At 36.4% G+C, this 13,392-nt stretch overlaps 1 protein-coding gene across 3 annotated transcripts in view; it reads left to right on the top strand.

Annotated features, from left to right (window-relative positions):
* IMMP2L (inner mitochondrial membrane peptidase subunit 2) overlaps positions 1-13,392 on the top strand; it is a 473,407-nt gene that overhangs the window by 381,394 nt on the left and 78,621 nt on the right. Inside the window, exons 6-7 of one of the 3 annotated variants that reach the window (XM_014964184.1) lie at positions 6,337-6,405; positions 12,985-13,109. The exons of 1 other annotated variant lie outside the window; for it this stretch is intronic. In XM_014964184.1, coding sequence (XP_014819670.1) covers positions 6,337-6,366 — 30 coding nt within the window. In that variant the 3' untranslated portion in view covers positions 6,367-6,405; positions 12,985-13,109. Of the gene's footprint in view, positions 1-6,336; positions 6,406-12,984; positions 13,110-13,392 lie in introns of those variants that run through there. One more of the 3 variants, XM_014964183.1, reaches the window with a different exon arrangement.

The following is a 13,392-nucleotide window of genomic DNA, read 5'->3' as shown; positions in this document are numbered from 1 at the left end:
GGATATCTTCCTGGTACTCTGAAAAAATCTAACATATTCCTAGGGTTACACAGGATAGTGCACATCCACTTACTTTATTCAATGAATTTTTCCTCAAAGATTTTGAAAAAAGAAAAAAAAAGAAAAAAAAATCAGAATATAATTGGAATTTTGAATCTTTTCCTGTGATAAGTTCTACAGAGACAGAAGAGTTGAGATAGACAGATGATACATTATAAAATCAATGTTAAACACATAGCAAATGCTCCTTGAGTACTGTTACCTCCAGGTAGGTCCAGTTATAAAGTATCTTGTGTTTGTAAGCTCGGAAACAAAGAATGAAGTACAATCTCTTCTGCTTTTGAAAATCTGAATTTTTGTGTTTCTTGTCCAAATGTGTGAGGTCAGAGCAGACATACTATTTTAATAGAATCCAAGATACAAAAGAGGATGACTGATCTGTTGAAAATCTGACTTGACTTTATGATGCATAATTAAACAACTAGTGCACTTACCGTCCAAACAAAACAGTGAATAAATTCTTCCAACTCAATGTCTAATATCGAAGTAAAATAAATTTAGCAAACGTCAACATTATAAATCTGTATAATTCAAATGATACTCCTTTTTCAACAGGACTTGATAATCTGATGCCTTCTGTTACACATGATGGTTTCATTATTGATCATTTCCATCCTGTGCTCTTGAGACTGTCTTAAAACAGTAATGAACAGTAGTGATACAAAACTAACAATAGTATAACACCTCTAGGTGAAACAAAGCGTTGATACATTTGATAAATATGGAGTTTGATTATTCTTCAGAGAGTTTTTGTCAGAACAGGTAGGTGCTTTTTCTGAAAAGAAAATGCTATAATCTAAGGAGAAATAGTGCTGTCTACCATTAGAGACAGTAGCAGATATGAGTGATATCTGGAAAAGATAAAAAAAATATATTCAGTTATCTTGGGAATAAAAAAATTAGGTTTGTTCTACTGTCAGAATTCCACTTTAAAGCCTTTCTTCCTAGCTCTCTGGAGAAATGCCCAATTGGAATTTAAATGCATGTATTTTAAAATGAGATTCGTAAGGGACTAAAACTATCAAAGTTTCATATGAAAAAAAGAATACAGAGATGCTGCTTATAGATTTTGAAATAAAAAATTAAATTATGTCTTTAAAATGGAATGGTGCCAGCTTTCTGGAGACTAATTTAAACTTTTCATAGAATAAGTGTTACATAGCATTAATGACTGGTAGCTTTAGATTTCATGTCTTATCTGCAATGAAAGAAAAACTTGGGATTTGTTTTCCATTAAATTTGGAACTCAACAAAAGATACCTCTTTTTTACAGTATTGTAATTGTCTTGAAATTTCAGTAAAAGTGCAAATTAAGCTCTGGCATTAAGTGGACTTTCAGTGAAAGCACATTAATGACATTAAACAAATTCTTTGAGATTTTGCATAGCATTTTTCTATCCAATATCGATATAAAGATATATTCCAATTCTAAAAATAATTTGTTATTTCTGTTGAGGTCTGGGATATTTGCTATATCTTGATTACCTAAGTCAGGGAAACAAAAATCCTTTTGTAAGCTAGAATGGGTTGATCTTGTGCCTGGTTTGTACAGTACGTTAAAGTAATAAAAACTTGGGGAAAATCTTGTCTCTGTGAAGCTAACTGGGAATTTTGCCAGAGGGTTCAGTGAGGTCAGGACTTCATCCCCCAGCAGATTTTTCCTGCTGACGCTATGCTGCAGGCTCATAGCACCACAGACTGTCCCCAGCGAGGGACGGCACACAGCTCACCCTGCCATGCCTATCTCCGGCCCCTGCCATGCTCCATCTGCCCAGGGCTGGCAGAGTCTTCAGAGAAAGAGATCGTATCTTTGTCACACAGTCATGCACCAGAAGAATCTTGTTCTTGCTTGATATTTAGAGGTTTCCTCATTTATTCTGATGTTGATTTGGGGCATGTAAGTGCTAAATACATAGACGAAGAAATAATATTGCTGTTTGTATAGTAAGAACCTGTCCTTCAAACTACCATAGTCAGAGGTAGCACTTTGCCAGTGAGGAACATCTCCCAGTTCTTAGGGCTAATTCTAAAACTTATAATTGATTGTACATGCTTTTATAGTACCAAAAAAGCATTACATATCCAAAGCAGAATACATTCCCTTGCATTCTTTCAGTTCTGTATGTTACAAATTCTTGTAGTTTCTGAACTATTATATTCTGAACTATTATAATTCACAGCCTCTGTGCATCATGAGCTAAAAATGAAAACAGCTGGCAAATTGCAAATGCATTTGCAGTTGTTTTAGTTGATTATAGGTACAATATCAAGCATGAAACAATAAACTGAAAGTCCCTTAGGGTTCTGGGTAATTAATCAGCAATACACTTAGTATGGCATTGCTAATGCAGTTATATAAAGGGAAAAATATTTTCTAATAATAACAGCTTATATTAGGCTACCTGAATAAAACTCGCAGAGAGTCTCTTAGGATAAAGGCTTTTAAAAATATTTTTATTTTCAAAAGTTTATTTGTCATTATTTTAAAAAATCAATTATGGACTTTTTCAGTTTGATTATGGCTTTTTGTTATACTTTCACTCCTAATTCATTCCTATCAGTATACACTCTTTCATACTTAGTCGCAGACTGAGGTAAGGTTTACAGGATTGTTTGATAATAAGTTAAAAATTGTCTTTCAGGCCATGTGCAATCTCAACTAGTTTGATGTTTTACTCATCCTAGCTTTCATCTTTTTTTTTGAAATAAGCTGTATGAATACTCATGGCTACTTCTTTTCCTGAGCATCTGAGCAACCCTAGATACATTTGAAAGGGTTCACTCTCATGATGGGTCTCCTGAAAGGCATTTCTTCTGTCACACCTAGCAGCCTTTGTTAGTTCACAGCAGAAGACACTATAGATTTCTGTTTACATGGATGAAATAGAAAAGAGTTTGCTTTTCTATAATACCTTCTCTATTTCAAGGTATTTCAAAGCATTTGAAAAAACATCCTGACTGAGTTCAATGCTGGTGCAGCCTGTGAGTAGGCAGCTGCAGCAGCAGCCCTTCAGGACTGCATATTTAGTAGCAGCACAAAGACATTTCAGCTCCTGTAATGATAGAAGGTATATTGAAAGGATTGTGAAAATGTGTGCAAGGGATTTCACTGTGGGAAAACAAGCAAACAGACAAAACCATCAAAAACTATGTGAGAGGCATATCATGTCTTAAAACATTTTCCTCATGTACAAAAGATGTAAAAGATTATGTGATTGCAGGATGTTTTACGCTTAAGATACTCTCTTCTTTAAATAACCCCTGCTCTCCCAACTTACTTCATACAAAACTTTCAAGATCACTGAAAATATAAAACTAGCATCGTGTTGTGCTCTTAGACATCTCAGCAGAGAAGACAATGAAGTAAAGCACTGCAGATATTGAATTATTTTTCATTACTGAATGTGGCAATTGCTGTATGCTCCCAAGAGTATAAGCTCCATATAGATTTAGCATTGCTAATGCGTGTTCTCTAGTTTTTCTGGAACTGACACTTGACAACTGTCAAATGAGCACCTTTCCTCCACATTAATCTTGCATTAAATATATGGATATCCATATATTTAATGATTTCACTCTTGGTTTTTCTGACACGTTTGTCAAATTCCCAGTGTTGGCTTTCAAGTGCAGCCTAATAGACTGTCCCAAGGCAAGCACTGTGGTCAGCTCTGCATCTGGAAATTATATGTACTGGTTTTGTGGTAGGCATGAAAATCTTGATAAACTAAAAATGCTTGAGAATGCTTACCCATAAGCTCAAAAACGCCATTGCAAAAAAATACTGTGCAAAAAGATTTTATAAATAATGGAGAAGTAAGGTAAGGTGTACATTTAAGTTTGTAGTTGTAAGAAAGCACTTACTAAGAGGTATAACTGTCAGCAATGCTGCATACCCGATTCTTTCCATTGATGAATCTTCCAAAGAAAGTCAGAATATTTACTGCAGTGGTAGTGAACTCTGAAGCTAATATCCACTCTTAAGTCCTGCATTTATAAAAAAACTATTCCACTTTCTATTTTTTTCCCTGTTTTTCTGTCGCCTTCCCTTTTTCCTTTCTTTCATCTTTTCCAGAAACAAAAGAAAATACTTTTTTTTACAAGTAATTTCATATATTTCCTGTCTTCTTAAAAGAGATTGATCTCAGTTGTTTGTTTTTTTTTAAATCATATGAATTGCATTAGTTGACTTTTAAGTTAGTAAGCAGCTTTCTGAATCCACCAGCCATTTTTCCTTCCCCCCCCGCCCCCCTTTTCAATACTTTCAGTTGCTGAAATGGAAGAATAGTCAGTTTTTAGTCACATATCTTGAACTACAGGAAGAAAGGGAACTCTGTTGTCCAACTGTCTCTTGAGAAACACTTCTCATTATTCCTAATGGAAGTAGCAGTTCTCAGATCTTGAGATTAAGAATTCAGTTTGGGCTGTTAGAAGTTCGGAGGGCTTGTGGGCTAATTTTCAAATATTGCCTATGGTTCTCAGTTTTTTCCACTAAGTTCTCTCTGAAGAGTCACTTTTTTCATTTTACATTGTGACTTTACATTACAGATATTTACTACTTTTTAATTTCCCCTTTTTACTTTGTATAACTTACATTTAACTCCCTGAGTATTATGTTCTCCAATGTGAGTCAGCCTGTGAGATATTCAGAACAGACAGTGTATGTTCACACATTTGCTAAAGCTGCATACACCTTGGGCACTCTGTAGGAATTAAGAAAATACATTTTCTAAAATGATGAAACATGACATTAATATAGAAAATGTCAGTCAGTAGTTATATTTTGTCAGATAAATATTATTTGCCATGGCAGAGTGCAATGCTTAATAATACATTGTTCTTGTCAGTACTGTTTAAAGTGCACATGATTCATACTAAACTTTATCTTAGCAGATAGTGAAAGTAAGTACTTAGCATTTTCCTGAACCAAATCTTAGTTCAGAAGTTTAATACATTTCCATATTTACAGCAATAGAAAAGAATATTCTGCCTTCTCCAGAGATTTATTTATCTCAGTTGTATAGAAGAGGTTTATACTGCCATTGCTGCAGTTCTACAAGATCTACTGAAACATTATTTAACAATGCACAGTGTGATAATGCTGGATTTGCATATATTGGAAAATGTGTCCTATCTAAATTCAGTTTAGAATTAAAAAGTATGTTTTCTAGCAGAATGAAAACATAAGAAAGGAAATGTTGCTTGATATAAATATTTAGAAGCTTTTAAAAAATTCTGTTATTTGTGGATATGTAGCAGTAACATTTTAGTAAAATATCAAATTTTAAATTTCTGACTTTTTGCTTTTTGTTTATCTTCTAAAAGTGTTAAAAGAAAAATCTGTGCTTTAAATTGTATTATAATATTGTTAATTTACATATATTTTAGCTACAAATATCAGAATAAGAAAGTTCTGACAGGCATTTTATCTAGGACTGTGAATCCATTCCAAGATTTTTTTGACATTTTTCCAAACTCAATAAAGTTTGAAGATATTTGCAGGTAAACAATTTTGTCCAGATTTGTTTACACCTTTGAGTAAGATGAGGTTTCAAAGGAGAAGTATACCTTACCTCATTTTCTCCATTCTGTTTAGCAAGCTTCCAAACACACTCAATAGCATGTATTTTAAAAGTGGCTATGGGACATACAATCTTGTATTCCTTTAGGAATATTTTTTGTTTATGTTTTTCAAACCTTAACATTTTCTTGTATTTGCAAATTCACATGAATATTAATTTATACAGCATTGGTACAGTATCACCTTTAGTACTATGTGCAGTTTTGGGCTCTATAGTATAAGAAGGATATAAAAATCTTTCACTATGTCCAAAGGAGGGCAACAAAGGTGGTGAAAAGACCAGAGGGCATGAGTTGTGAGGAGCAGCTGAGGATACTTGGTTTGTTCAGCTTAGAGAAGAGGAGACTGAAGGGTGACCTCATTGCTGTCAACAACTTCCTCATGATGGGTAGCAGATGGAGGGGCTGATCTCCTCTCTGGTGTTCAGTGATAGGGTGTGAGGGAATGGCTGAAAGCTGCATCAGGTGAAGTTCAGATTGGGTATTAGGAAAAAGTTCTTAACTGGGAGGGTGGGTAAGCAGTGGAACACTCTCCCAAAGAAAGCAGTCATGGCCCCAGATCCTGTAGGTGTTCGAGAAGTGTTTGTTTAATGCTTTTAGATACACAGTTTAACTTTTGTGGAGTCAGGAGTTGGACTTTATCCTCATGGATCTCTTCCAACTGAGAATGTTCTATGATTCTATGGTTATTTTTTTCAGCATACAGTGAAATTTTGTACACTGATCTAGTCTGACTGCTACTACTCCTGCTGTATAAAAATTGCAAAGGTAAGGAAGGTGTGGTATCTTAGCCTTTGAGTTTGAAAGTGTTTTGAATACTTATAGTGATATGTTGATATTCTTAAGAATGTCATGTCCATCAGTAAAGTAAGCCTGTATGCAGCTTCCCTTGTTCTCTTTAACATCACTTATATATCTTGTATATCCTCTGTGAACTCCTTGCCCCTCTGGTAGCCACATTGCTCACATATTTATGTGAAATGCATGCATTTTGTGTCTGGCTATGCATTCACGGAGTCACAGAAGACTTTTTATACTGTTGCTGGTTACACTGTTTTAATTGGATTACTTTGGGGTTCAGGCAAAGGATGTTAATTATATCCTGATTTATTTTTTTTATAATTTTTAGGTCACAGGCTTGTGCTTTGGCTACATTAATTTGGAAGTTGAATGCTAACTTCAAATAGTCATCTAGGATCCACCTTTTCACCTCTTCCACCTCTAGAAGATGATTCATCCCATCAAAACCCAGGGATTTTAGATGGATGGGTGATTCATCCTCCAGAAGTAGAGGAACAGGACACTCAGTGACTAATATAGGTTAGGCAGCTCCTGTCAGATGAGAGGAATCCAGTCTCTATGGCACTGTCAGCCATTCCACTGTCAAGCTGTTTACGCCTGCAGCCAGTTTTCTAGCAGTTCTACTAAAGTTAAGTAGGGAAGATCCCTCCCTGTTAAGTGTTGCAAAAGAGGATATTTATGTACACACAAAATAGCAAAATTGTATTGGCACTGTTGCATTTCAGCTGAACTCAATATAATTTGCTAACAGAAACAAATTCTAGATTCCTTCCTATATTATCACTTTCCTGGTTATTCTTAGGAAGTATTTATTTCTGTTTTTCAGAGGAAACGTGATGCACTTCTGAGGCTGAATTCACATTTTCCTGTATTTGGCCCATTTTCCTAAACTGTGCAGGGCTCTGAACTGTCCATTTGCCCTTGCAAAATATAGCTCAACTCATTTATTTAATATTGTTTGCAGTCTCAGTCATGGTTAACCTTTTCTATAATTGCAAATGTCAAAGGTCAGGAACAAATTTCTTATCCTGAGTCTGGCTAAACCACTGCTGTGGTTTAACAAATATTACAAAATAATAACTGAAGCCTACATCATATGTAATGAATACTCTTGATCTCTGATTGTCTGTTTTTTTTCCCCTTTGTCAAGTCAGAGCTCCTCATCTTTCAATGCAAAACTGTCTGTACCATCTCTGTTCTTGCTGCATGCTGCAGAGCTTCAGCTATCTATCTCTGCTTTTCACAGTTGTGCAGATCCAGTGTTTGATTTCATTCCTTCCTATATATTGCTATGCCTTCTTTTCTGCTTGGGATATCTTTTAACTCTGGCAAAATCTTTGCTTTGTCTGTTCAGACTCCTGGTCAAATTATGTTATTTTATGCTCAGCCTTACAAAAACAGCATCTGCTTTTATTAACTAGGAGAGAATGAAATAGAAAACAAAAGGGTAGGACAATGGCATCTTTTATAAACTCTATACATCTTCTATACTTTATAAAACTTATAATAACTGATATTTGGCATGAATTCTAATACCAACATGTAGTTTGGATCACAAAACTTTGGTTCGAGGCCTCTGTCATTTTTATAAGCAGTGACCATGCTTGGGAATTCTTTATAATCAAGCACAAAGTAGTGAGAGAACCAATTTTAAGCATGACTCTTCAGGCTTTTAGATGTGATGTGACCTGAGGTTGGAGCTGGAATTTGGGACATGACGGTGCTCTTTGTCTCCTGATCATCCAGTGTGGGATGTGTTGCAGTTTCCCTGAGGCCTACGTACCCATGGCCATAAGAATGCACTTTTGTGTAGCTTAAACTTGCCTTGAGATATTAGGTTGGAAAGTGCCCAGATCTCCCAGCTGAGACATAGACTCAAAATTATTTTTCAGTCACCCCTGTCATTTGGCACATTGATAGTAGTGTGGGGACTCAGAAGCAGCTGCCTCTTAACTAACTAGGATTTATTAGTAACAATTAGTCAGTTTTTACTATTAGAGCCACAACAGCCAAAATACATACATGAATACTGCTCTAACTGTGCTTAGGATTTCTCAGTAATTTCTAAATGCTCTCCATTTCTCCACTGTATGCAGATGCTTTTTTTTCAGCCCGTGGTTGCCCGTTGTGGCTGACAGCTTCCCCTTTTCTCTTTGAAAGGCAGACCTTTTAAAAGATCAGATGTCTTTTGATCTCAGGTCTGATAATTTTCTATATTCTCAGCAGTCATCTGAGGGGCTCCTCCTTGGTTAGAATCTTAGCTGTTATTTTGGAGGAATGTTCTAACCTGGGACATGATTTATTTTTGCTGAATAATTAGTGTTATTATTTATTAAGGAATTATTATAAAAGTACATAAATTATATACAAACAAGCAATTACAGATGATGTAATTAAAAATGAAGGGTGGTAAATGTAAATAGAATGGCAGTCAGTGTTTGTACAAGGCAGAGGTCCTCAGTTCTCCACTAGAATTTCACTGAAGTTCCCAGCAGCAGGAGCTGGAGAACTGTCCTGCAGAAACCTCTCCTGGCTCCAGTAGCACCCTCCCCTATTGGGACATGCTGCCATCTAATAATACAGTTTGCCTCTTATTTTTCTGACAGCTTCCAAGTCATTCTTTTAAGACAATCTGAAATAGTTTTAGTGGGAAGCTGTTCTCATGGTTTATGAAAATCTTACAGCTATCCCTTTCACTTTATCCACCTACTTTTAATTCTGTCAGATTGAGCAACATACTTTTATATCCTTGCTGTACTATGTGCTGTAAAAATATAAGGAAAATAATTCAAGAAACTTTCTGTTTAAGTGATTGTAAAAGAAATGCATATCTTTATCATGCATTGAGATAAACTTATCCAAATCTCCATAAATAGCTATCCAGAATCCCAGAAAACTTAACATCACTGATGCATTCCCGTGAAGAGTGTTCAAATATCCTGCATGCTGTGGTCACTGAAAATAATCCTTATTCTTTAGAAATAAATGCACTCATATGTATTATACATTAGAAATGTACTAACTTGCGGCCATCTATTCTTTAGCTTCTATTCCCCACAGCAAACATTTTTTCAAATATTTCTGTGCCAGCCTGTTTCCTGCTGGGAAGCGTTTTATCCTGATTACAATTCCTTGAAAATTGTTTAAAGAAGCTGACCTCTCTGTTTGGAAGAAGAAGTGCTGTGATAGTCCCATTAGTCCTCATAAGAAATATGAACACAATATTAGCAACATTTATTTAACAGGAAATGGGTCTTTCATATTTTCCATATAATACATTTTGAAATGTTTATGTTTGGGGAAGGAGTATGGATAGACAGTCAGCAGATTAATTATATAAGTAGCTTTTTTAGAAATAGCCAGTCTCCAAAGAACAGAATTATATCAGCTGCAAGATAGTCTTGAAAAAGCAGTGAATATATACTGAGTAGAATGCTTTTAAAAATAATTTGAAGGGGATTTATATTAATTTAGGAGCAGAATTTTATAACCCCTGCTGGTGTAGGACTGTGTAATTTTTTACACTTTCCCTCACTGGTATCTGAAGTGTAGCTGGGGATAAAAGCGTATGGGTTGGAAGACTGCATGTTTGTTGAATAGCCATCTGTTACAGTATCCCTTGGGGATAATACATCAAAAGGAGATTTCAAAATGGAAATGCAATGTGACCATTCCAGTGATGTCTTAGTTCACAGAATGACTGAAATCATGACATGAGAAAGTGTGAATTGCTCCTCCTCTTCTCTGAGGTGTTAGTTTTGTAGCCCAGTGCTCACAGATTAAATGTCAACATTGTAAGCTATCATCCTGTTTATCAAAGTAGCCAATATATCCAAAATGTGTGTATCCCAAAATCCCAAGCAGCCTCTTTTGTGAAATCCCAAAATGCAGTCTGCTCAGCTCCAAAGCCATCAGTTCTCCCATTTCTCTTACAGTGCCCTACTGTGTCTTTGATATGAAAACCTTAGCACCCTGGAAACTGAGCTAGAGTCAAATTAATTTAATAAAATAAATAATGTACATAGTACAGAACTGATTGCATTAGCCAGTTTCATATTTAATTCATAAAACTTTCCATGTTTTAATTTACCTGCTGCTGCTGCAGAATTTACATTCTTCTTCACCACAGGTTTGCTGGAGAAAAAACATTTTCAGTGATAGAATAGAAAATAGTAGGAAAAGATAAAGGATTAAATGTGGAAGTGAGTTAAATGGTGTCACTATGTGGAAAACAGATGAAATACTGCTGTTTACTCGCAAAATGTAATGCTTTAGCAAGAGTTTTGGAGTTTTTTGATAGATATAATGAAGATCAGCCTTTTCCAATACTTTTATTATTGTTATTATTTTTATGGTTATAGCACCACAAGTGCAATAAACCCTTCACAGACAGACAAAGGAAGGCCATGATTTGGTGTAGGCTTAAGACGGGTGCCCTGCCGTTATAGTGACAGGCAGTGGATCTGTAGGCAAGGATGCAAAGGTGCATCAGTGAGGACTGTGATGCAGACCTGAACTGCATCCACTCATAGGGGACACCCGAATTAGGCCTGGGCGAAGCGTCACACTGACTTTCTGTTCAGAATTTTGCCAGCTTATTGCACTCTATGTTTTTTCTGAACTTATTTTTTCAGATTAAAGGTTCAGATAAAATGAAACCCTTTGAGATCTTTTTTTCTAGTTGTCTGAGAGGACTTGCAATAACTTAGAACAATATGTTTGCTGGTTTCCATCTGTGATTAAAGTTATGTTTAAATGAGGTGATATATGTAGGTCTTATAGTGGCTTTTATATTTTGGGGTTTGCCAGTTCCCTGAGTGCACCTGCTGGCCCTGAGCACCCACACCAGGACCTCCTGCCCACGGCGCTGCTTTCCTTGGCTTCCAGCTCTCCTGCCCTTTGGAAGCAGCCAGCCCCTCCCTTCACTCATAGAGCTGCCTTACCTTTCTTAAGGAAGCAGTTTTATTCCTACCTGCCTTAAAAAATAACATGCAACTTACAGAAGCAGTTGGTAGAAGGATTTGCAGAGAAAGTTTCAGTCTGACTCAACCCGCCTGATTTATATCTTCTAATTTCTGGCTGCAGAATCTGGTTAAGACATCTTAAGCTCAGTGGCCTGCTTTGGTCAGAGTTTTAGTTTGCAGGACAAACACAATGATTTTCAATTATAGTTTTGTTCCCCCACCTGCCTCAGTTAAAGGTGCCTTCCCTTAAGCGCTGCACAGAATCTCAGCTGAGAGGCTGCACGGCAATGAAATGACACACAGAAAGCTTTTTCTTTGTTTAAAAAACCTAATGCAAAATTCTAAATGAGCAAATATGCAGCGCAATATATTCTCTTCTGTTGTTCACTGCCAGTTTACTATAGCAGAAATTAGTGTGTCTTTCCATTTTTTTGTGTTTTGTTTTATTTTGTTTACACTTACATGAACATTTCTTCATGTAGTAGTTCTTTTGGCTGTCCATAGTGGCACCGGAGAGATAGACTGGGCAAAGGACAGGGGAGGAGCGAAGGGAGGGAAGTAAGAGTGGGAAGAGGGAAAAGACAAGAATTAGCAACCTGTGGTGGTCTCCTAATGACCACCTCTGTGAGCTGAGTACAGTTTAACCTGACCCTCTCCTTTTAGTGGGTGTCTTTGTCTCCTACCTGAGTGCATACCTCAAGTCGCTACAAGTCTTTACTGTGAGAGAGGGAAGAACTATGTGGCTTGTTTAGCAAAAGCCACCTAACTGGCAGTCTTAGCTCCCTACCCCTGGGGGCTTCCTGTATCCTTTCTGTCATGTACAGCCATTGCTGTCCCGTGGCCTGTGAACCTCAACTCAGATTTCCCAGTTGGTGAGATATCCTGCTGTTTCTCACCATCTGGCGAGCCAGTATTTTCATCCAAAAAGGTTTGGATTAGTAGTCTAAAGGAGCTAATTATGTTCAGTGAGCATTTCATGACATGCTATTATACCCAAACAAACAAGAAATTAATTGTGAAAATGTTTTCTCCAGCAGGTCCCTATTCAACTGATTCAAAGTATATAGGACAATGTGCCTAAAGAGTGGTTTGAAAAGCATTGAAAAGACTATTTAGCACATATAGCATAACTGATTTCTCTGTATGTCCTGACTTTCAGTCCTTTTGGGATTTTAGATGGGCAAGTACTCATCATATCTTGGGTATGGTTCATTTACAGAGGATTTCACAGAAGTACTTTAACATAGAACTGTAGCAATAGAGTTTCAGTTTTGGCTGTGAAGTTTCATAGGGAGTTTCCCAGGCAAAAGAGTTCATTTGCTAATTTTGTTAAGTTCTCTACAAAAATGTTTAGTTTCTCCAAAAATTTTTATTTTTCTTCCTTTTCAAACCAAACTACACAAAGATAATGTGTTGTGTTCTTTTAGAAAATGTCACAGATAAAATTCCATACTGCAAAACAGAATTTATATTTGTGATTCAGAGTTCATTACTTCTTTGAGCTGAAGTTACTGTTTGTGTTACCATTTCAAGTATTTTGTTTCTGATAAGTTCCTTTTTCTTCTTCCCCATCGACATGTAGTTCTCCTTAAAAAGCTGAAATGTAGGTATATGTTTCTGCTTTGAATTCGTGATATCAAAGAAGCACAGAGGTGCAGGGCTGTTTGAAAGCTCAGTGACAACCTAGGCCACTGCCTACATGGAGGTAGGACCACATATACCCAGACCTCCTTGAACACCTCTCTAACCTGTTCTGTGAAGGAGATCTAACAATTTCCTTGTCTTTTCAAGACCCTCACTATTTTTAGAGTTAACTTTTCTTCACAAATTGACTAACTTCTGATTTCTTCTAGTCCTTTCTCTAGTGTAGATAGAGGACAGTTAATAGTTGCCTTTTTGCCTTTTTGTGTGTGATTTTACTTACTAAAAGACATTTACTATATTACCCTCAAATTTCTCCCCCTGCACCCCCCCCCCCCCCAGTCACCCG

Source organism: Calidris pugnax, unplaced genomic scaffold (genome assembly GCF_001431845.1).
Source record: "Calidris pugnax isolate Ruff unplaced genomic scaffold, ASM143184v1 scaffold44, whole genome shotgun sequence".
In the NCBI taxonomy this organism is placed as follows: domain Eukaryota; kingdom Metazoa; phylum Chordata; class Aves; order Charadriiformes; family Scolopacidae; genus Calidris; species Calidris pugnax.
Note: the sequence above shows the minus strand (reverse complement) of the source record. Positions and strands in the feature narration are given on the sequence as shown.